The sequence below is a fragment of the Podarcis vaucheri genome (genome assembly GCF_965113315.1).
Source record: "Podarcis vaucheri genome assembly, chromosome: 9".
NCBI lineage: Eukaryota > Metazoa > Chordata > Lepidosauria > Squamata > Lacertidae > Podarcis > Podarcis vaucheri.
The window spans coordinates 56,677,061-56,699,886 of record NC_138767.1 but is presented as its reverse complement, the minus strand read 5'-3'; the positions used below and the strand labels follow the sequence as shown (position 1 = coordinate 56,699,886).

At 46.0% G+C, this 22,826-nt stretch overlaps 1 protein-coding gene across 5 annotated transcripts in view; it reads left to right on the top strand.

Annotated features, from left to right (window-relative positions):
- The window catches only part of DLC1 (DLC1 Rho GTPase activating protein), a 268,763-nt gene that overhangs the window by 59,461 nt on the left and 186,476 nt on the right, over nucleotides 1–22,826 (top strand). For 4 of the 5 annotated variants that reach the window (XM_082238017.1, XM_082238014.1, XM_082238016.1 and 1 more), the window contains exons 3-4: nucleotides 1,877–2,020; nucleotides 6,277–6,438. In XM_082238017.1, coding sequence (XP_082094143.1) covers nucleotides 1,877–2,020; nucleotides 6,277–6,438 — 306 coding nt within the window. The remainder of the gene's footprint in view (nucleotides 1–1,876; nucleotides 2,021–6,276; nucleotides 6,439–22,826) is intronic. The other variant, XM_082238018.1, reaches the window with a different exon arrangement.

Genomic DNA, 22,826 nt, shown 5'->3' with positions numbered 1-22,826 from the left:
TCTTTAAGTAAGAAAGGAATCGTTATTCAGGTGAATACTGTTAGAGGTTCAGCACAAGGTTCAGGAGACATGGTGCAGGAGTTTAAGAACAGGTCAAGAAGTTCTGAACTGGATGGAAGCAACAAATATGTCCCAACACTCCACCCACCAAGCTTTCAAAGATGAGGCATTGTGCTCTCGCTCTCAATTTGATGCAAGACTACATCCTCTTGGTTTGGTGCCTGTCCAGTATGTATATAAGGACTGTAAGTTGTACAGTATAGAGATGCACCTCATCATAATGGGGAAGACAGGGACCAGACCAGGTAACTTGTCAGCTTGCAGTAGATAGGCTAGTCTCCACGCCCTGGTCTTCCATGTTACGGTTGCTTATATTGAAAGTGGATGTGGACCAGACAGATTTTCAAAGGGAGAACTTCAAATCCTGGCCAGCCCAGGTCATTTTTCTGCTTATGGTAGAGCAGCAGGTGGTGCCTGCCCCCAGCCCAAATGAAGATGAAAAGTTACTTTGGCACCTGGGGCAAAGCAACAACAACCCTCAGAAGCATCTCTTCCTAGCAGGAAAAATAACAACAGTAACAAACACGAATAGCTAGCAATATGCCGTCTTTTAAGATACCCAAAGTCTGTTGTCTGAGGTGGCTGTCTCACCCTACGCCACCCTTGATTCAAACAGAAGACTGTCCTATGAGAGCTCTTCAAACAGACAATCGTCTTCTGTAAAACAGGGCATACAGCCACCTTTCACAGTGGCCCCACCACCTGCTTTCTGTGTCAGGAGAAACTCTGCACCCACCCTGTAGTGAAACTCTTGAGACCGGGGGTGGAGAAAACCATGTCGGCGTCTCTAGCACTTGTTCCAGAGTTTAGGGGGAACCTTGAGAAAATGGCTGCAATTTGTAGACGTTAGAAGCGTGTGTGTATGTCGGATATCTTAGGAGTGGCTGTCAGTTTGCACTTCTGACAACAATTAATTACTATCAGGCATGTGCCCCCAGTAGGGGGACTCTGGACAGTCACTCCAATCCCTCCCCCCCCCGTCCGATAGCACTTAAAACAATGCCTTTTTTCCGTTTGCACAGTTTTCAAGCAGAAAGGTACCGTATTTTTTGCTCTATAGGACGCACTTTTTCCCCTCCCAAAATTAAGGGGAAATGTATGTGCGTCCTATGGAGCGAATGCAGGCTCCTTGGCTTCAGCGATAGCAACGCGAAGCTTCCAAAGTGCAGAGGGAGCGCTCCCTCTGTGCTCCGGAGGTTTCGCATTGCTTTCGCTGAAGCCTGGAGAGCGAGAGGGGTCGGTGCGCACCGACCCCTCTTACTCTCCAGGCGTCAGGGATGGTCGCCTGAAGCCTTTGGAGCACAGCACGAGTTCCCGCTGTGCTCCGCAGGCTTCCGGTTCCTTTCGCTGAAGCCGGGAGAGCAAGACTCTCCTGGCTTCAGCAGAGAGCTGCTCCGCGCCCCTTCAGCCAAGCAGGAGGAGAAATGGAAGGGGCTCCGTTTCTCCTGCCGCTTCGCTGAAGGGGCGCTGAGCAGAGAGGGGGAGAATTTATTTTTTCTTGTTCTCCCCCTCTAAAACAAGGTGCGTCCTATGGTCCGGTGCGTCCTATAGAGCGAAAAATACTGTATTTAAGATGCATGCAAAATTCTTCTCAGTCAGTAAGTTGAGCCTTGGCAGTGAACAACCCAGTGATGAGAGAAAACAGTGTGTTGTGGTTTTCTCCACCCATCCCTCCCCACTGTCCCCCCCTCCACTGCAAATGTGTGTTTGCTGCCTATTATTGAATGCTGTTTTGTTAAATTAGGGAACAGAGAGTTTTTTATTCTTTCCCAGAAGTGCCCTTTCAGATTCTGTAATTGCATGTTCTAATCCCCAGGAAGTGAGAGAAGATCACTCGCGATTGGACTCCATGGTGCTACTCATTCTTAAACTGGACCAGCTAGATCAGGATATTGAGAACGCTCTCGGTTCAGCATCCTCGCCTTCCAGCACGCTGACACACACACGGAGGCACATACCTGTGAGCTTGCTTGTTTACTTATCTTTTATCCCAGTTGCATATTTACCTCTGCTGCTTCTTCCTCACCCTCCCCCTGAATGTGTACACACTATGCACTTAAAGTGCATGTAAAGCACATCGCTGCCAGCAAGGAAACATGGGAACTGTAGCATATCCCTCACAGGGCTATAATTCCCAGCACCCATAACAAAGCACAGTTCCCAGGATTCTTGAGAGAGGGGTGTGCTTCAAATGAATTTTAAATGTGTGTGCAGTCTCTCCCTCTTTTTCCTACTCTCGTTGGTCTTTCTGTTTCAGCACATGTAATTTCTCCTTTATAAAAAAATAAAAGGTGTGTATGTATGTGTGTTTGTGTGTCTGTGTCTATGTAATGTTCCATTTCCTAGCCTCCAGCTACTCATTTATTCCTTCTTGGCCTCTCTCCACTCTGGGAGAGTTATAAGAACTACTAAAACCAAAGCAAGTGAAGGGTACAAAATTCAAAAGATATTGGACTCCCCTGTCCCCTGCCAAGCTTCTCTGTGTGTTTTTTAAAGGCAATCAGACTGGGGTTAGAATCGTGCCAGCACAATGGTCTGATGCAATGGGTGCTGAATTTGCAAGAGAAAGTGCTGAAATGTTGTGTTTTTTATTGGGTCCACATTTCAGTAAGACCCAGCGCTCCAGGCAAGGAGGCATTTATGGGCTGCTTACAAATTCTGCCTCGGTTAAAATAATATTCTGACAACAAAGCATTGTTTGTCTTTTTTAGATAGTTTTCTTCAATGGGAGTATATGTTATGATATTGGAAAGGATGAGGTAAAGCACTATTCTGGCAATACACACACACACACGCAGAGTGGTTAAAGAGCACTTTTAGGGGCAAAATCCTCTTTTTCCCCACAACTCCCCTTCATTTCAGTGATTCTGGTATGGAAAACATAGTGTTGTGTCATGCGTTGTTCACTAAAATTGCTAACCTATGCCCACTTGGGACGCAGGTGGCACTGCAGTCTAAACCACTGAGATTCTTGGGCTTGCTGATCAGAAGGTCGGCGGTCATAGCAGTCAAAGTTTCCCTTTTTTTAAGGGAAATTCCCTTATTCCGAATAGGATTCCTCGCAAGAAAAGGGAAAAGTTGACAGCTATGTCGGTGGTTCGAATCCCCGCAAGAGTGAGCTTCCGTTGTTCGGTCTCAGCTCCTGCCCACCTAGCAGTTCGAAAGCACGTCAAAGTGCAAGTAGAAGGCAGGAAGGTAAACGGTGTTTCCGTGCACTGCTCTGGTTCACCAGAAGCGGCTTAGTCATGCTGGCCACATGACCCAGAAAAACTGTCTGTGGACAAATGCCAGCTCCCTCAGCCTGTAAAGCGAGATGAGCGCCGCAACCCCAGAGTCATCCGCAACTGGACTTAACTGTCAGGGGTCCTTTACCTTTACTTTTTATGCACTCTTTCCGAAGAGTAAGCCTTATTGAACTCAGTGGGACTTTTGAGTAAATGTGTATGGGACTGCCCTGCATGTTATTTTTACCCTGTATTTTGTTTATCCCTGAAATAAGCTGGATTTTCAAAAACCAAAATCACAGTAGTGGCATGTGGTAACTGAATTTATGAGATTTGCTAAGCCACTGCTATATATAGATAAATTGCAATGAGATTGGAACAAGGTGGTAGATGTACTGTGGCATTTCAGACGGCAGGTGGAAATCACCTTTTTTTAAAAATAAAAAATAAAAATGATGCCATTGACAGAAAATTCCTTGCAGGTAGAAAACTAGGGAGGGGGTTGGGCTAAGACTTGTCCTTATGTGCTGAGATTTTTTGCTCACTTTTTTCCCAAAATGGGTTAACAGCCAAAAAATAAACATGAAATCCGTATTTCCAGTCCAAAGTGGCAGAATCTATTCTACCACTTCCTGCTACATTTATAGACCCATCATCAGACTTATCTGGGGCTCCTTAATAAGAATATTAGTAGCAATATTATTGTATATTATATCATTATATTATTATATTATATTATATTATCATATCATATTAGTGTATACTACCCTATATCCATACGTCTCAGGGCAGTTCACAACACAAAGTTACAATATACGAAGAACAAAATACATAATAAAATTAATCAAAATAAAAACAATAAAAACTTTAAAATAGACAGGTGATAGACAAGCTTCACTGAAAAACATCTTGCCTAGATCTATTGATCGTCCTCTTAATGTGTGCTCATAAGCGAGAATCAGGTAGGTTGTCAATTGAAGTCTCACTTTACGCTGAGCAATAGGCCTGGCCATTGTGCTACAGGAACTTCATGCTGAAATCATTTCAACATACAGAGGTGCTTAGGTGGACCGCTTGTTGTGGAAAGGATTCTTTGAATGTGGGAAATGAAAATCCAACCAGCCAACCACTGAATTATATAAAGGCAGCTCATGATCTATAAACGTCACCTCTGTAACCCATCTTACTTCAGAACCAGAACCAGTAGAAAAGATGGCAGCCTTAAACATGCATATACATGTAACATGTAATGTTCACATTTCTGAATTCATATACCGTATTTTTCACCCTATAGGGCACACCAGCCCATAGGGCGCACCTAGTTTGGGGGGGAATAAAGGGGGGGAATTATTTTTTCCCCAGGTGCGGGGCTGGGGCGGGGGAAGCCTGAGCTTCCCCTGACCCCAGCCCCCAGAACAGGCTGGTACCCGCAAGCCTTCGGAGCCCGCCGGGACTTCCTGCCGGGGTCCCAAGGCTTGCGGAGAGCTGCCCGAAGCCCGGGGTGCACTCCGCTGCGCTCCCCGGGTTTCGGGCTGCAGGCTGCTGTCCGCAAGCCTTGGGAGCCCGGCGGGAACTCCCAAGGTGGGAAGTTGCGCCAGGCTCCCAAGGCTTGTGGATAGCTTCCTGAAGCCTGGAGAGCAAGAGGGGTCGGTGCGCACTGACCCCTCCCGCTCTCCAGGCTTCAGCGAAAGCCTGCATTCGCCCCATAGGACACACACACATTTCCCCTTCATTTTTGGAGGGGGGGAAATGCGTCCTATAGGGCAAAAAATACGGTATATAGCCTTAGGCTAGAATCACAGTTACAATATGTAGTTTATATTCTTAGTTGTTTTCCATAGGAATTCATCGTGCCTAACTACATACTGAATTGTGGCCTCCTCTGTAAATCAAGGATGGGGAATCTGTGGCCTTCCAGGTGTTATTGGACTACAACTCCCCCCATCCCTAATCATTGGTCATGATATCCAGGGCTGATGGAAGTTTGAGTCCACACATTCCTCAGCCCTGCTGCAAATATTACAAAGAGCTTGAAGCATTGAGACATGCATAGCGGTGGGAGGGAATTTTGATTCGGTCTGCATTAATTAGTGAACCCACCTGATTCACAATTTCTGAAACAATATGCAAACCAAAACACATTGACCCTTTGAAATTCACACTTCTTTGAATTTTGCAATATAGTTCTCCAGTCAAGTAATTTGTAGAAAAGGGCATAAGGTAATGTGTGTATTTATTAGTGAAAGCAATGTACCCAAAATGCATTTTCTAAAGGAAAACTGCTTTGCAACAATGTGTGTGTAGGCAAAAGTGCATACAGAGGCAATTTTAGGGGAATTAGAAGAAATATGCACTAAAATGCTGCTGGGTTTTCATAAGGAGATTTTTATTATTATTATTTTAAGCAAACTGATGGAGAAATGTGAGGAACTGAACTTAAGAGTGGAAAAAATAAAAATTGAGATAAACTAAAATTGACGGATTCCCCCATTGCTAGACATGGATGTTACCAAGTTTTTGTTTACATTGTAAGTTTTAAGAAACCACAAGAGGTTTCACCTGCACAAGGGTTCAAATGATGATATCACTCCAGCTGCATAACAATTTCCACATGGTGCTGGAGGTATCAGATGCTTCCAGAGACAAAAGGTGCGGACATAATCTGAGGTGTACAGGAAATACAAGGAGAAAACATGCCAGACTTCTGAAAAAACCTGGCTCGTAAACAAAGGAAACACACAACTTAATTTTTAGGGTGTTACAGCTTTGATCTCAAAGTATATTACAGTGTCAGGGAATAGCAGTGATTAGATCATCATTATTTCTTAGAACAAGAATGTATAGGAATGTAGAGAAAGTTGCAAACTTTTTTAATAAAACAACAACAACACCAATGTGTGATTTAATGTATTTCCTGTAGGTAATAGAATGGTAGCCACCTAAGGAATATGCACATCCCTTAAAGAGATTTGTCCTTCTTTTCTTTAAAAAGGATTTGGAATTGCATCCTGATTCGAGAGTGGACATTGCTATACTGAGCCACCAGCAAGCAAACGTACCACCCCCACCCTCTCCACCTCTTCCGCTGCCCTATGTTGCTGATCGAGCATCTTCCACGCCAATGACCGGTTCTGGAGCTAAACCAAAGGCTGGGGTGAGTCTTAAAATTATTCTGGTATGGTAGCATTGGTTGACGTATGGGGAGAATTGGGAGAACAAGTAGCCAAGCCCTGCTGCCTTTGGAATGTGGATTGCCATCAAGATCTCACGAGGTTCGTTCACATTTGCTATTTTGTAGAGGATAAGTTCCAGGGATGCTCCCAGTGAAAGCTGGAATTGAGTGCTTCTAAGTTGGGGGTGGTCATGGGAAGGCAAGTTCCTCATTTCAGCAGTTTCATGAGATGCTCCTTGCAGTGTCTGGTCATAGAAGACCAGAACATGAGACCTGCTGACAGAGAAGGTGGGTCTGCCAGCAGATCCTCCCAGTGGGAGTCCTCCTCCCTAGAAAGGGAGTAAAATGTTTAGCCTGCCAATTCACATGGCAGACCTAAGGTCAAACTGCATGTGGTGTGAATGGCCTGTACTGTGCCTGTGTCTTTCCCCTCCCTTGCTTATAGCTTTTCCGGGAGAGATTTGCATTGGAGAACTGCAAGGGCAATGGGTCAAACTTGCTGCAACCCAAATCTCTCTCACACAGAGAGCTGCTTGTGGGACTGAGGTGGGAAACTTGTGCCCCTCCAGAGATTGTTGATCTCCAGCTCCCATGACCCCAGCCAACATGGCCAATGATCAGGGATAATGAAAGCTGTAGTCCCACAACATCTGGAAGGCCACACAGTTTTGTTTTAGGAGATCAAACATGATGGGAGATCTCAAGTAGCATGCAGCTGGCCCTGGGCCAGAAATGTGCGAGCAGTTCTTCTGCTCTTTGGTCAGTGGTTCCCAACCTCTCTTTTGGCCATGCCCCACCTAAGCATCTCTGAAATCCTGATGCCCCCCCACCAATGACATATAATTCTTATTATTTAAAAAGTGAATTCCTATTCATGTGGAGGAAGCCTAAAAGGCCATTAACTGTTAAGAACTCATTCTTGAATTGCCCCCACCCCTTAAAAATCACATTGCTCCCCTGTGGTGTGTGTGCCCCACGTTGGGAACCATGGGCCTAGGTGAAATGGAACTGAACAGCATTGTGACATCAAGAAGAATAGAGGGCAATGATAATAACTTCTTCTACTTTCTCCTCTTGGAAAAGACTTTGTGACGTTCACAGATGTGTAGTGACACTCATCCAAAATGATTCAATAGGGTTGGATATGACCAGTTGTGTTGCTCTTCATTCAGCCAAGGAGCGCTGGTTCCAAAGGGTCTGGTTTCTGTTTAAATCCATTGGACGCATTTCCCAACACTGTCAAAACTGCATGCTTCAGCTGGCCAGCTGCGGAGGATATGTGTTGTGGAATGTTATCATGTCAAACTGAGTAGAGAACAAGGTGGATTTTATGCTTTGTGTGCCAGTGGGGTATTTGTGTGGGTTACACAGACCACAGCAAAATGTGTGACAGAGGTGAACAAGGGGCTCCCCTTTGGACTAGGAACTCAACTGTTAGCGGATGCTCCATGTGACGATTTCTTGAGTTTTCAATTCTGATGTACCACTTCCTGCCTTGTAAAATGATATTTTAGGGGTAAGGATCTCTGGTGATCATGCATGATTATACTTGAATGCATGCATTCGTGGCAGTGGATTCATACATAGATAGAAGGTATATAAGAAGGTGCCTTAAACTGAGTCAGATCTTTAGTCATTCTAGACCAGTACTGCCTAAACTGACTGGCAGCTGCTCTGCAGGGACTTGCCGATCAGAGGGTTGGCGGTTTGAATCCCCGCAACGGGGTGAGCTCCCATTGCTTAGTCCCAGATCCTGCCAACCTAGCAGTTTGAAAGCACGTCAAAGTGCAAGTAAATAAATAGGTACCGCTCCGGCGGGGAGGTAAACTGCGTTTCCGTGAGCTGCTCTGGTTCGCCAGAAACGGCTTAGTCATGCTGGCCACATGACCCGGAAGCTGTACGCCGGCTCCCTCAGCAAATAAAGTGAGATGAGCACCACAACCCCAGAGTCGGTCACGACTGGACCTAATGGTCAGGGGTCCCTTTACCTTTGCCTTTAATTTCCACCATTAAAGATTATGGGAACCACTGGACCTGTGGATTAATTTCAGTCAAATTCTATGTGTGGAAAGCATTTTTTTAAAAAAAGCTGTAGGCTGCATTAGGCACTACCTTAACTTTGTACCAAGAGTTTTATTACCTGTCAGGGGTGGCTTCTAACTGGAATATTTGGAATAAGATTGCCGCAAGAGAAATCTTTCTCAGAATGTATAGTTCTGTATATCTCACTGGCCAACCTGTATTTCATATCTGCTCATTGTTGTTAGATTTTGTACAAATTCTGAAGCCAGCCAAGGATCAATAAAAATGGATAAAAATGCTTTAAAAATAATAACATTAGGAGCAGTAATGTACTAAGGTACCCAGCTAAGGATAGATTGGTTTGTATTTCCTGGGTGAAATGAGTAAGGACACTGAGGTTTGTTGGATAGTGAAAGTCAAAAAATAATCAAGTCCTAAGACTCCACATTGCGAGAAGCAAAGCTACAGGGAACCAGGCAGAGGGCCTTCTCGGTAGTGGCGCCTGCCCTGTGGAACGCCCTTCCAGCAGATGTCAAAGCGATAAACAACTGCCTGACATTCAGAAGACATCTTAAGGCAGCCCTGTTCAGGGAAGTTTTTAACGTGTGATATTTTACTGTATTTTTTGTTTTTATGGAAGCCGCCCAGAGTGGCTGGGGAGGCCCAGCCAGATGGGCGGGGTATAAATAATAAATTATTATTATTTTCAGTCAGAAGTGAATTCAGAGTTATAACTGTCCCAAATTACCCTCAATGTGAAATTTAAGCGGAAATATATGCGTCTCCCATAGCAAAACCCAACTGGGGGGAAATCAGGTCTACAGAATCTAGTTAGTTCAGCCCAGTAGGATTTTGTAGGTCACATCAAGCATGGGTTTCATTATTAATTAATTCGTTGCATTTATATTCTGCTTTTCTTCCATTATGGATTTTATACCTGAATGTAAACATACATAAGGATTCCAGATGGTCTCCCATCCAGGCACTGCCAGACCCATATTTAGCTTCAGCATGATTTCTGCATCGTATATCTTCAAGCTGACATCCTAAGATGTCATTTGTTGGCAGAACCAGAAATGAGGAATGGAGATGAAAGTTTGAGCAAGTTTCTTAATGGAAAGTCCAAGGCTGCCTACGCTTTTTTCGTATCAAACTCCATGGTTCAGCCCATCCCTAGGCTACTTGGGCCAAAACTCATCTGCAATTTAGAATCCCAGCAGCCAAAAAACACTTGTTCCAAATGATCTGGTTTGTGTTTAAGTCAATTGGAAGTTCTTTCCACCACTATTGAAACCACTAATCTGGCATGTCTTATTTAATACCATGCAAAAGTAAGTTGAGCCAGACAACTCAGATCATGAAAAGAAACAAAAGGGGAGCTGGAAAGGGGTCATCAAAAAATTGGATGTCCATCAGTGGCTACCAGGTAAATCAAGCAGAGCAACAATGTGGAAATCTCTTAATTGCGAGTCTTATTTATTGGAGTTTATTCTCCATTGCTATCTTAAAAATAATAAAATAAAGGTAGATGGCTACTGGGAGCTTTATTTTATATACTTTTCACATTGGAAAGTTGGACTATGTATAATATGCCCACTTAAGATATTTTATTTCGTTCTTGTGAGCTGCTATTGTAATATTTTTGAGACCAGTGGGAGACCTTTTTTTAGAAGGGTCGGGGAATGCATTTATTAATTAATTTTATATAGAAAACAGTGGAAAGTCTCAAGTTATATGAGGGAATGGATAAATATAATACACTGTTAACTCATGGTAAACTGTAAGATAATAAAATGTGATTTGGTAAAGTGATTGATCTTAATACTTTAACTTCTGTGTATAGATCATTTTATTCAGAGTAAATATTAGGTGCCTATAGGGATGCAGGTGGCGCTGTGGGTTAAACCCCAGAGCCTAGGACTTGCTGATCAGAAGGTCGTGGTTTGAATCCCTGCGACGGGGTGAGCTCCCGTTGCTCGGTCCCTGCTCCTGCCAACCTAGCAGTTCGAAAGCACGTCAAAGTGCAAGTAGATAAATACTTCCCGCTCCGGCGGGAAGGTAAACGGCATTTCCATGTGCTGCTCTGGTTCGCCAGAAGCGGCTTAGTCATGCTGGCCACATGACCCGGAAGCTGTACGCCGGCTCCCTCGGCCAATAAAGCAAGATGAGTGCCACAACCCCAGAGTCGGTCACAACTGGACCTAATGGTCAGGGGTCCCTTTACCTTTACCTTGAGGTATGCCAAAAACAGATAGTATCAGAAATTGAAAAATTGAGAGGTATTGCATCACTAGATTCCACAATCAGTTTCTGGGCTGGGTGTTCCTCCTCCTGAGCAGCTGATAGACCTGGTCTGTGTTGACACATACAAGGGCCACATCTGCACCAAACATTTAGAGCACCATTATACAACTTTGAGTCATGGATTCCACCAAAGAATCCTGGGAACAGAGGTTTGTTAAGGGTGCTGAGAGTTGTTAAGAGACCCCTATTCCCCTCACAGAGCTACAATTTCCAGAGTGGTTTAGAAATAAATCCCTTTTTCCAGGAAACTCTGGTAATTGTAATTCTGTGAGGAAATAGGGGTCTCATGAGAACCCACAGCACTATGATGGAGGAGGTGTTGCCAGAATTCTCTTGGGTGATAATTTGACTTGATATCCCAACTAACAGACAAAATTCCTGTTCCACAGAGGCTGTGTGTTTGTGTCTTTAAGTACATTTAATCTGTTTTCTGTTCATAGTTTAGTACATTTATTGTTGAAGTGAGGATACATACATGCATGTACAGCAGTTTAAGATCATAGCAGAGGGTGTGAATCGATTTCATTGTGGCTGAGGTGATGAAAAAAATGAAAGCATTCACTCTGTGAAGGCTCATTCATATGTGAATGTAATTCTGATGTGTTGCATCTTGAAGCTAAGGAGGTATTTCACTGTGGCTGCAAAAGAGGCGCACCACAACATGGCTGCTTGGTGTGGAATGTGCTTTGGGGGTCATCTGTAAGTTATTGATTTCATCAGTTCAGGCTTTTATTTGCCAGCCTCTGACACAGACGCTGATTTCTAAACTTTTAACTATACATTTGGCAATTGTAAGCCACAGAGGAATGTAAATTAGTCTGAAAACACAACAGTCAGCACTCCTTTCCCCCAGTAAGTATGAGAAACATGAAGAAAACTAAGCTAACAAGGAGAAAGGGGAAGGAGTTAAGTATGCCAGATGTCACTGTCTGCTGGAGAAACTGATGTCACCCTCATCTGGGGGCAACCTCCATAGCTGTCTACTGCATCCAGCAAAATGTAAAATGTCCATGTGACAGTCAATCTGCAGTTTAAAATCTTGTAACTGAGTATTTAGGGAGTAGCAACAAGCAGGAATCCTCCAAGCCCACCACAAAATACTTGTCTTTGACTTTTGCAATGGAAATTGGCTGAGATTTGTATACAGCTGTGGAGAGAGGGAGGGAAGACAAGTACTGGCAATGGAAGTGCAAGGCTGCCCATTTTCTGTATTAATTTAATTACATAAAGAAGCATTCTGTATTCAAAGGATATATAATTACAATTGTATATTCTAACCCTCCCATATCTCTGTTGGTAGCATTTGCCCAATTCATGGCTCAGCGTTCTTAAAATAACAAGCAGCCTTGTACGACGAGCCCATTCCTACAGATGTACCGGTATATCTGAAATATATTCGGAGTCCTGTAGTGATTTCATGCTCTTTATTGCAGCTTGTAAAACAGTGATTGAATTGCCCCCCAAACCTCTGGCTTTTATATACATTATTTATACAATGAGTCCCGTCTGAATGGCTGATTCTGCTTCCCTCCTGGAGCCTGATTGGTTTTTTCCTGCAGGCCAATCAGTTGTTGCATTCTAGGATCCTACTTGCCTATTGTTCTAGCATCCAAGCTTAGTACATAACACCCCTCCCCTCTAAGTTCCTGTTGCGCCCAGAAGGTGAGCATTCATAGTTGTTGAGGTATCCCAGTTGCCTACGTATGCGTTGTGGTCTCGGGTGTCTCTCGGTAGAGGTTCCTGGTTCTGGCTCTTGTTCCGGGGCTGCCAGCTGTGACGGGGCTGTTGGGTTGGGCGCCGCAATCCACTCGGTCGTGGTTCTGGTTCCTGTGGCTGCTCGGACTTCCCAGTTCTGCCTCCCTAACCCGCTCCTCCTGCTCTATGGGCCTCACCCTTCTGCTATCCCCTTGGGATTCCTCTGTCCAGCCCTCTTCGCAGTTTCCCCCTGGGAATCATTGCCGTAGTTGATTGCAGTGGCGGCGTCAGGCTTGGCCCCCCCCCCTGTTAGCACCTCGTACGACACGGGGTCAGTCACTCTGGTGACTGTGGCGGGTACGCATGCCGGGCCTGCCCCGAAGTTCTTTGTGTACACTGGGTTCCTACTGGGTAGCACATACAACACCAACAGTTTGGCCAAACAAATGTTCAGTGGATTTTATAATGCAAACCAGACCAATCTTTATTTAGTTATGTTACTGATATATTCCTTTACCTTTCAGAAAGTCTTATAGGGAAGCTTAGAAAAATATATTAAAACACTAAAAATCTCAGTGACAATAAAATCAGCAATGAATCTTTGCAGCAAAAAGGATTTATAAAAGCAAGTCAGCATCTACAGATTTTCATTTGAAAAGATGAATGAATCAGCCAACCCAAAGCACCTAGCAGATTAACCTCAAAGATCTTTCCCACTGCAAAAACTCCTCCCAAATTTGGAAAAGACTGCCATATGCAGATGCATCTATCATCATTCATATGGCGCAAAACACAGCATCTACCCCCTGGTCTGTTGCTACACTCTGAGCTACACTCAGTGGCGGAGAACACGCTTCACATGTAGAAATTCCCAGGTCCCATCCCTGCCATCTTCAGGGAGGGCTTAGGAAAAGACTCCTGAGAGCAACTGTCAGTTGGAATCAACAGTGCTAAGCATTTATAGACCAAAGGCAGCTGGCTTCCTGTGTTCCTATCTGCGGCAGAAATGCAACCTGGTTGGCCATAGCCATCTGTTGGGACCAGTACCGGATTCTGCATTATGTTTCTTGACACAGCTGTAAATGTGTTTCAGGGCCTCTCACTTCTCTTGGTATGGTGATCCATTGCTATCCACCTGGGACTTCTGGGAAATAACAGGGCAACTTTGGTTTGGTACACACAGAGAGAGAGAGAGAACTTGCTCTTAACTCCATGTACCAATCAGATCAAGAACCTCATTCGGTATCCATCTCATACTAATAGATCATTTAGAAAAATAAGGAGAGGAAGATAAAGTCCTGCCCAGAGACGAATGGTTGATGAAGATGATGGACTACGCCGAAATGGTGGAAATGACCAGGAAAATCAGAAACTGGGAAGACAGAAACTTAATAAGGAATGGGGGGGGAATGGACAATTTACTTAAGATAACACTGTAAACAACTAAAAACTTTGGCAGGATTTGAGTAATGCTTGTAATGTATTAAAAACTAAGGTAAAAATGGATTACCTTAAGAAAAATAGACAGAATATATGATGCAGTAGAAAAAGTTTGATAATGGAAAGCATGGAGGGGTGGAGGGAAGTCTAAGAATTCAGGGAATCCTAAATGTTGATGATTATGATTAATGTTTGAATTCAAATGTATAGTGGAAAATTGAATAAAAAAGATTTTTTAAAAAATAGAAAAATAAAGAGAGCACTGGACCAAAATACTTGTCAGATGGGCAAAAGCTGCTGAACCCAGACAAGAGCAGAAACAAACATAACTGAAGTAAAGGAAGTGACAGCAGAATGGAACACAGAAGAACATAGCATTGATTAATTCACCTGAGAAGGACACCCTGGTTGGTGTCAGGTGCTGCTGGAATCTATGTGTGGCTGCCCCATGTGGTGAACCACTGAACTGCAGGAGGAAGCCATCTCAGTGAAGAATCATTTAGATTTACTCTGCCCACCAAGGCTGACTACCAGAACTTTCTGGGCAAAAGTGGGCTCCCTTATCTAGTTGGGCCTTGCTTGAACAGCAAGGTCTTCCTAAACTCTGGTACGTTGCTGACTCCTGACTTGTTCTTCCTTTGTTCTTTGGTTCTGACTCTTGGCTTATTTCTGGTTTGTCCTTTGGTCCTTCCTTGCTCATCAACTGTGACCACTAGCCTGCATTATACCTCCTGGTTCCAAGTCCTTGACTCATCTCGGACTCAGCCCCAAGAAACAGGCAGATAATGTAGAGCAGGAAGGAGAGGTGGGCACTGTACCTTGGAGGTGTTCCCTGAATAGGTGCAGTGAAACTGAAACCTGGATAAGCTCATTCTTTGGATGGTTGTACCAACCTATCCAACGAGGTCCCAATAAATAGAGGTGTGCGCCAAGGCTGCATTTTGGCCCCACTCCTCTTTAACTTGTTTATTAGCGATATGAAGCTCTTTCTGAATGAGTCTCAAGCCAACATTCATGCCCCCCGCCTAGCTGATTTCCGCTGCCCTCTGCTCCTATATGCCGACGATGCAGCGGTCCTTTCCTACTCTAGAGTCGGCTTATGCAGAGCTCTAAAGAATTTTGCGGCTTATTGCAAACTCAACCATTTGACAATTAATCATGGGAAATCTAAAGTCCTGGTCTTTACCAGGTCTCGGAAAACTTACAGTTGGAAGTTAGATGGAGTCCAATTAGAACAGGTTTTCAAATTTAAATACCTGGGAGTCTTTTTTTACTACAACCTAAGCTGGAAGCCACAGATACAGTATTTACTAAACAAAGGGAAAACAATACTTTATACTCTACTCCATTTTTTTGCGGCCGACAGAACCTCCCACATCCCTTCTGCATTGAAGGTATACCACGCAAAAGTGGTTTCCACCCTCTGTTATGCTGCCCCGCTCTGGTCCCCAGGGTACAATCTAACATCGCTTGAGACATTGCAGAATCAGTTTCTCCGTCGCCTCCTGAAACTCCCCATGTGTGTGAGCAACGCAGCCATACGTTTGGAGTTAATGATTGCATCATTGGAGACTGTCATCTGGAAGCGAGTCTTTGGCTATTGGCTGTCCAGCTGGCATAGGCTTCTCGACCACTACCTTTTCCAGTGCCTCTGGCGGGACGACTTTGTCAATCCGTGGGTAGGAAAAATCCAAGCCAAACTTCTGAGCATCGGAATTTCCCCAGTGGACTCCTTAAAGATGAACTTACGCTCAGCCAAAAGCCTTATAGAGCAAAGATTAGCAGACATTGAAAATCAACACAACCTCGCCTGGGGTGGGGGTGTCTGTTCCCCCAGGTATCACGGAATAACCCCACCACTTGGCCTTCCATCATACATGTCATCTCTTTCATCTGTACCACACCGACTTGCATTTATTCGTGCAAGGTTCAATGTCCTTCCATCGAACCTGCTGAGCCACAGATTTTCCAGGGGTTTGGGAAAACTGTTGAATCTCTTCCACATATAATGTTCAACTGTCCCCTACATAGCATAGCCAGGACTAAATTCCTGGGTCCTGTTTTATTGCGCTTGGTTGGCAGGCCTGTTGAGTCACACGCCGCACTACTTTTGCAGGATACAGATCCTTCTGTAACTCTGCAGGTGGCGAGATTCCTGAACACGGTTATCTCACACACAAAAACCACTAAAAAACAACAACAACATCAAAAACTAATCGGACAGTTGCGTGCTGAGGTCCCCCAAAACCCCTACCCCAATAACTCACACATCACACATAATTTTTGTTTAAGGTTTTTGGCATACTTTTGGCCACAACTTTATTTTCATACAAATTGAGAGTGGTTGCTTAGGCATTGGTTATGACTATCTGTCCCCCCCGCCTTGGGGACAGCGCTGACTCCCGTGAGTCAGCGTGTGGAGGAACAAGACCAGGGACAGCTGGGACTGCGACACAGACCCTCAGCTATTCCCTGCTTGTTCCTTGGGAACTTACACGGCCCGCACCCTGCTCCAAGGGTTTGGACGAAGGGATGGTAAGCCCCAGAATTCCTTTAACGGAATACCCGTCAGCAGCAGCATTGGAGGGGCAGGCACAGCCAATCCATACCCCTCCACCAACCAATTTAACCAATGCCTAACCGCCAACCTTACAAGTTGTGACGATTTGCTAAGCAGTAGGCAAAACCCAAAAGGCACACACTAATCAGCCAATTGGAAAAATTCCTACTGGGCCCCCGCACCAAGGCGAACGACCCCATGACAGGCAGAGCAAGGTCAAGGCGCAAGCCCAAGCAAGGGTGGGCGGGCGGGAGATCCGATGTCCACAGCGAAAGAGAAAGAGAAAGCTGTGGACCTTGCTTAAATAACCACTGATCCCACCCCTAAATTGGCAACATCAAATTTACCCCAGTAACACCATCCTCCAATCTGCTCCAGGCCCCTTGAATCTAATACTGCCTGGCAACCAAGTGGAGTTTTGTTCGGCCCCATCCGCAACACGTGCTCTCTTTTAGTGAGAACACGCTTTGCGTGCTGAGGTCCCCCAAAACCCCTACCCCAATAACTCACACATCACACATAATTTTTGTTTAAGGTTTTTGGCATACTTTTGGCCACAACTTTATTTTCATACAAATTGAGAGTGGTTGCTTAGGCATTGGTTATGACTATCTGTCCCCCCCGCCTTGGGGACAGCGCTGACTCCCGTGAGTCAGCGTGTGGAGGAACAAGACCAGGGACAGCTGGGACTGCGACACAGACCCTCAGCTATTCCCTGCTTGTTCCTTGGGAACTTACACGGCCCGCACCCTGCTCCAAGGGTTTGGACGAAGGGATGGTAAGCCCCAGAATTCCTTTAACGGAATACCCGTCAGCAGCAGCATTGGAGGGGCAGGCACAGCCAATCCATACCCCTCCACCAACCAATTTAACCAATGCCTAACCGCCAACCTTACAAGTTGTGACGATTTGCTAAGCAGTAGGCAAAACCCAAAAGGCACACACTAATCAGCCAATTGGAAAAATTCCTACTGGGCCCCCGCACCAAGGCGAACGACCCCATGACAGGCAGAGCAAGGTCAAGGCGCAAGCCCAAGCAAGGGTGGGCGGGCGGGAGATCCGATGTCCACAGCGAAAGAGAAAGAGAAAGCTGTGGACCTTGCTTAAATAACCACTGATCCCACCCCTAAATTGGCAACATCAAATTTACCCCAGTAACACCATCCTCCAATCTGCTCCAGGCCCCTTGAATCTAATACTGCCTGGCAACCAAGTGGAGTTTTGTTCGGCCCCATCCGCAACACGTGCTCTCTTTTAGTGAGAACACGCTTTGCGTGCTGAGGTCCCCCAAAACCCCTACCCCAATAACTCACACATCACACATAATTTTTGTTTAAGGTTTTTGGCATACTTTTGGCCACAACTTTATTTTCATACAAATTGAGAGTGGTTGCTTAGGCATTGGTTATGACTATCTGTCCCCCCCGCCTTGGGGACAGCGCTGACTCCCGTGAGTCAGCGTGTGGAGGAACAAGACCAGGGACAGCTGGGACTGCGACACAGACCCTCAGCTATTCCCTGCTTGTTCCTTGGGAACTTACACGGCCCGCACCCTGCTCCAAGGGTTTGGACGAAGGGATGGTAAGCCCCAGAATTCCTTTAACGGAATACCCGTCAGCAGCAGCATTGGAGGGGCAGGCACAGCCAATCCATACCCCTCCACCAACCAATTTAACCAATGCCTAACCGCCAACCTTACAAGTTGTGACGATTTGCTAAGCAGTAGGCAAAACCCAAAAGGCACACACTAATCAGCCAATTGGAAAAATTCCTACTGGGCCCCCGCACCAAGGCGAACGACCCCATGACAGGCAGAGCAAGGTCAAGGCGCAAGCCCAAGCAAGGGTGGGCGGGCGGGAGATCCGATGTCCACAGCGAAAGAGAAAGAGAAAGCTGTGGACCTTGCTTAAATAACCACTGATCCCACCCCTAAATTGGCAACATCAAATTTACCCCAGTAACACCATCCTCCAATCTGCTCCAGGCCCCTTGAATCTAATACTGCCTGGCAACCAAGTGGAGTTTTGTTCGGCCCCATCCGCAACACGTGCTCTCTTTTAGTGAGAACACGCTTTGCGTGCTGAGGTCCCCCAAAACCCCTACCCCAATAACTCACACATCACACATAATTTTTGTTTAAGGTTTTTGGCATACTTTTGGCCACAACTTTATTTTCATACAAATTGAGAGTGGTTGCTTAGGCATTGGTTATGACTATCTGTCCCCCCCGCCTTGGGGACAGCGCTGACTCCCGTGAGTCAGCGTGTGGAGGAACAAGACCAGGGACAGCTGGGACTGCGACACAGACCCTCAGCTATTCCCTGCTTGTTCCTTGGGAACTTACACGGCCCGCACCCTGCTCCAAGGGTTTGGACGAAGGGATGGTAAGCCCCAGAATTCCTTTAACGGAATACCCGTCAGCAGCAGCATTGGAGGGGCAGGCACAGCCAATCCATACCCCTCCACCAACCAATTTAACCAATGCCTAACCACCACAGAGCCTTAGCTCACCGCCAAACCACTCACAAATGCAACCCTTCCTTCAATCCCAAAGCAACCATAGCCAACCAGGTGTCGTTCCCTATAGGGGAAATATTCACCCTAAAGCTGGCAGCAGCCTTGAAGGTAATCACAGGGTGCAAAATCATGGAACCACCTGAAGCAAAGCCTATTTTACTTTATTATTTTTATTTTATTTTATTATTATTTTATTATTATTTTATTTTATTTTACACTTCCTTATTAACATGCTTCCCGGCCTCTTTGGTGGTAGTTTGTCTAGGCACTGGTTCCTGACTAGCTGCACCTGACCTCAGCAGGGCAGCACTGACGACTGGGCCCCACCATATCGTCAGTACCAGCAACATTGTGGGGGACAAATGAATCCCAAGGCAATTGCATCCCGCCAGGTGTCGTTCCCCATAGGGGAAAGATGCACCCCCCATCTGCCCCAAAGAGGGGAACAGTCTTGAAGAAAATAGCAGGGTGCAATATCACAGAACCACCTAAAGCAAGGACCTATTTTATTTTATTTGTTATTTTATTTTATATGTTATTTTATTTTATTTGATTTACTTTATTTATTTTATTTTCCACCGTCATATTAACATGCTTTCTGGCCTGCTCGGTGGTAGTTTGTCTAGGCATTGGTTCCCGACTAGCTGCACCTCACCTCAGCAGGGCAGCACTGACGACTGGGCCCCACCATATCGTCAGTACAAGTAAACAGCGTGGGGGAGCAATGAACCAGGATCAGACTCAAGCTCACCCCAAATGCTCCCAGGGACTCTTGCGTGGCCCTACCCCTCGAAAGGGGTTGACAAAGCATGGCAAATCCTTGGTTTCCTTTAATGGAATATCTTTGCGCATTGGAGGGGACAGGTGCTCCAACCCCCCCTCCAGACCACCTTGAACCAAATGCCTTAAATTATTTTGAGTCCAGGGAGAGCTGCCATCAACTCAATCCAAGCCCTCTTGCATGCAGGAATGCAGACTTATGCTGGAGGAAGACAGCAAACATTCTCGCCCAGCTGTACCACCAGCCCTGCGGGAGGACCTGCACAGGTCACACTCGACCGCACCAAAGGAAGGATCTCCTCCCAAAGCATTCCCCATCTGGACATCCAGTATATGTCCACATGGGCAGGAAGACTGAGATGGCGCCCCAGTCCAGACTTGTCAGCGCGCTTGCCAGCCCAGTGTACAATGCTGTGGCCCAAATGTGCACCACTGCTCCTATGAGAAAAGGAAATAACAGACAAGCATCAGCACAGACATCATTGTGACACTTCCTGATATAGCCCTTGTCAGTGTCAGACTTCCAATGACCCGTATTCACAATCCTGTCTACAGACAGGCCCCCAGTGTGCAGCCGTTGCAGCAGCCCTATTCGGAAGGAATGAGGCGTGTCCAGTGGTAGGCAAGCCGCAGGCCGTGATAACTGGTGCACGGCGTAAGCACATTAATGCCTGGCTAACGGGAACCCATTTTCATGCACTAGGAGTGGGCCAGCCCCCAGGGGAATGAAAAGCCAATTTTTTCTGGTATCCATAACCGTGCAAGGGCCCTCCTCATCTGTAATGGGAAGCCTGATTGTGGCACTCCTGCCCACTAAGTCTGTTTTAGAGTTCCCAACTCTAATGACAAGCTCCAAAGCAGATAAGGAAAAGTCCTGAAGCAATAAGCCTCCAGACTCTCAGCCCTGTGCTGGCTCCAACAACCATTTCCCCAACCCTCAGTGCCCAAAATGCAATGGAATACTGAAAGGAGTCTCGCCTTGATCTTTTACCAGCAGACAAGTTTTAACTTGTTGCAGATCCTGCCTAGGTAAAATTGACCGACTTCCTGCCCACTGTCCTATGAGGTTGGAGCCTATTCCAACCTTCCAAGGCCCTGCACATTACAAACTTTATGCAAGGGTCTCTGAAAAATAAAGCTTCAGTATAACAGACATTGCAGCGGACTGAATTCTTATAGTTATAGCCGCATGCCCAATCTGCGGCAGGTGGACCAAATACTGCAGGATCTGCTCAGAGGATGGGGGCCAGTTCATCTGAATGGCCGAGGACTGCCAGCTTAAGGCTAAGAAATCCATCCAGGCCTTCCCATAAGAGCTAAAAGCAGAAGGGGAAATGGAAGCTGCTGCTCTCTGTAATTACTAATTGTTGTCAAAATGCCACAGGTGGTCTGGAAAAGTCTGGCAATAGCTGAGTCTGGAGCCCAGGATCTGAAGCGCTCCATCTGAAAATGGGATAGAGTGTCAGAGACATCATTAGAGGATCCCGTAATCAGGAGAGCAGAAAGCACAATATTAAACCTTAAGCGGTGCAGCTCAAAAGCATGAGCGGAGGGGCGGAGACTCTGCTGGAGCGTGAGAACTGTTTAGCCAAGACGCTCACCACTACCTGGTTATCAGACCAAAAGCAGATCCGATGGTCACTGAACTCCTCGGGCCACATGTGAACGGCTACTACAATGGGGAAAACTCAAAAGTTAGGTCACATGATTGCCTCACCATACCGGGCTTGAGGCCATGGCTTTGCACACCAGCAGCCCCTGAAATAAAAAACCAAAGGGCAAAGATCCAGCAGCATCAGCATGAACCTGAAAAATCCCTGTGCAAGTATCCTGCCATGGCCAACTACTATTGCATACATATAGGAATTGCAACCATTGCATGAGATCCCATTGCATGAGAAAGGTAAGGGGACCTCAGGCCGCAGGCAGCCTGGCCTAGTGGGAAGGGAAGGGGCGGCCTGGGGCAACCACTCTGCATGCAAGATTAATTAAGTGACCCAGCAAGATCGGATCTGATGAAGCATCACTTGCTACAGAGGAAGTATTACAAAATAACTTCCTTCAAGGCAGACAGCTTCTCCATAGGCAAGTGGTATGTTTTAGCAACGATATCCAACTGGATCCCTAAATAAAATGGGAATATGGGCAAAAAGTATTGAGGTATTGCTTGCCAGCTTCCAGCCCTGCTTGGGCAGGGGGCATCTTGTGCTGCCATCATAATACGTAAATTTACAGGGCCGACGCTGGCCAGAACCGCTAAAAAAGTCCCGACAAAACTGCCGCCGTGCCAGCTTCCTTTTCAGACACACACTGTGCAATGCAAAAACACACTCCGTGCAGTGCTCACACAATCCATGCAATGCAACTATACTCCGTGCGATGCAGCTACACACTCCGTTCAATGCAACTACACACTCAGTGCAAAAAAGCACTCCGTGCAATGCAAAAACGCACTCCATGCAATGCAACTACCCTCCATGCAATGCAACTACCCACTCTGTGCAATGCAACTACACAGTCCATGCAATGCAACTACACACTTCATGCAATGCAACTACACACTCCGTGCAATGCAAAAACGCACTCCGTGCAATGCAACTACCCTCCATGCAATGCAACTACACACTCCGTGCACTGCACACACCCTCTGTTCAATGCAACTACACACTCCGTGCAATGCACTCTCTGTGCAATGCAAAAAAACAAAAAAAAAACAAAAACCAAACCACACACACTCTGTGCAAATGCCACTACACCCTCCGTGCAATGCACACACACTCTGTGCAATGCACACACACCCTCTGTGCAATGCACTCACACCCTCTGTGCAATGCACACAACCTCTGTGCAATGCAAATGCAAATCTCTCACGCAATGCAATGCAAATGCAGCCCGTGCAGCGCTGTGTCCTGCAACGCACAGAGCAAACTGCAGTGCGGGCACACAAAGGTGCTTTCTCCCGCTTGCATATTGCAAACGTGGCGCCTGTTACATCCCTCGCAGTGAGGGAACCACCAAAAGGCCCTCGACACTGGACCTAAGTGTCCAGGTA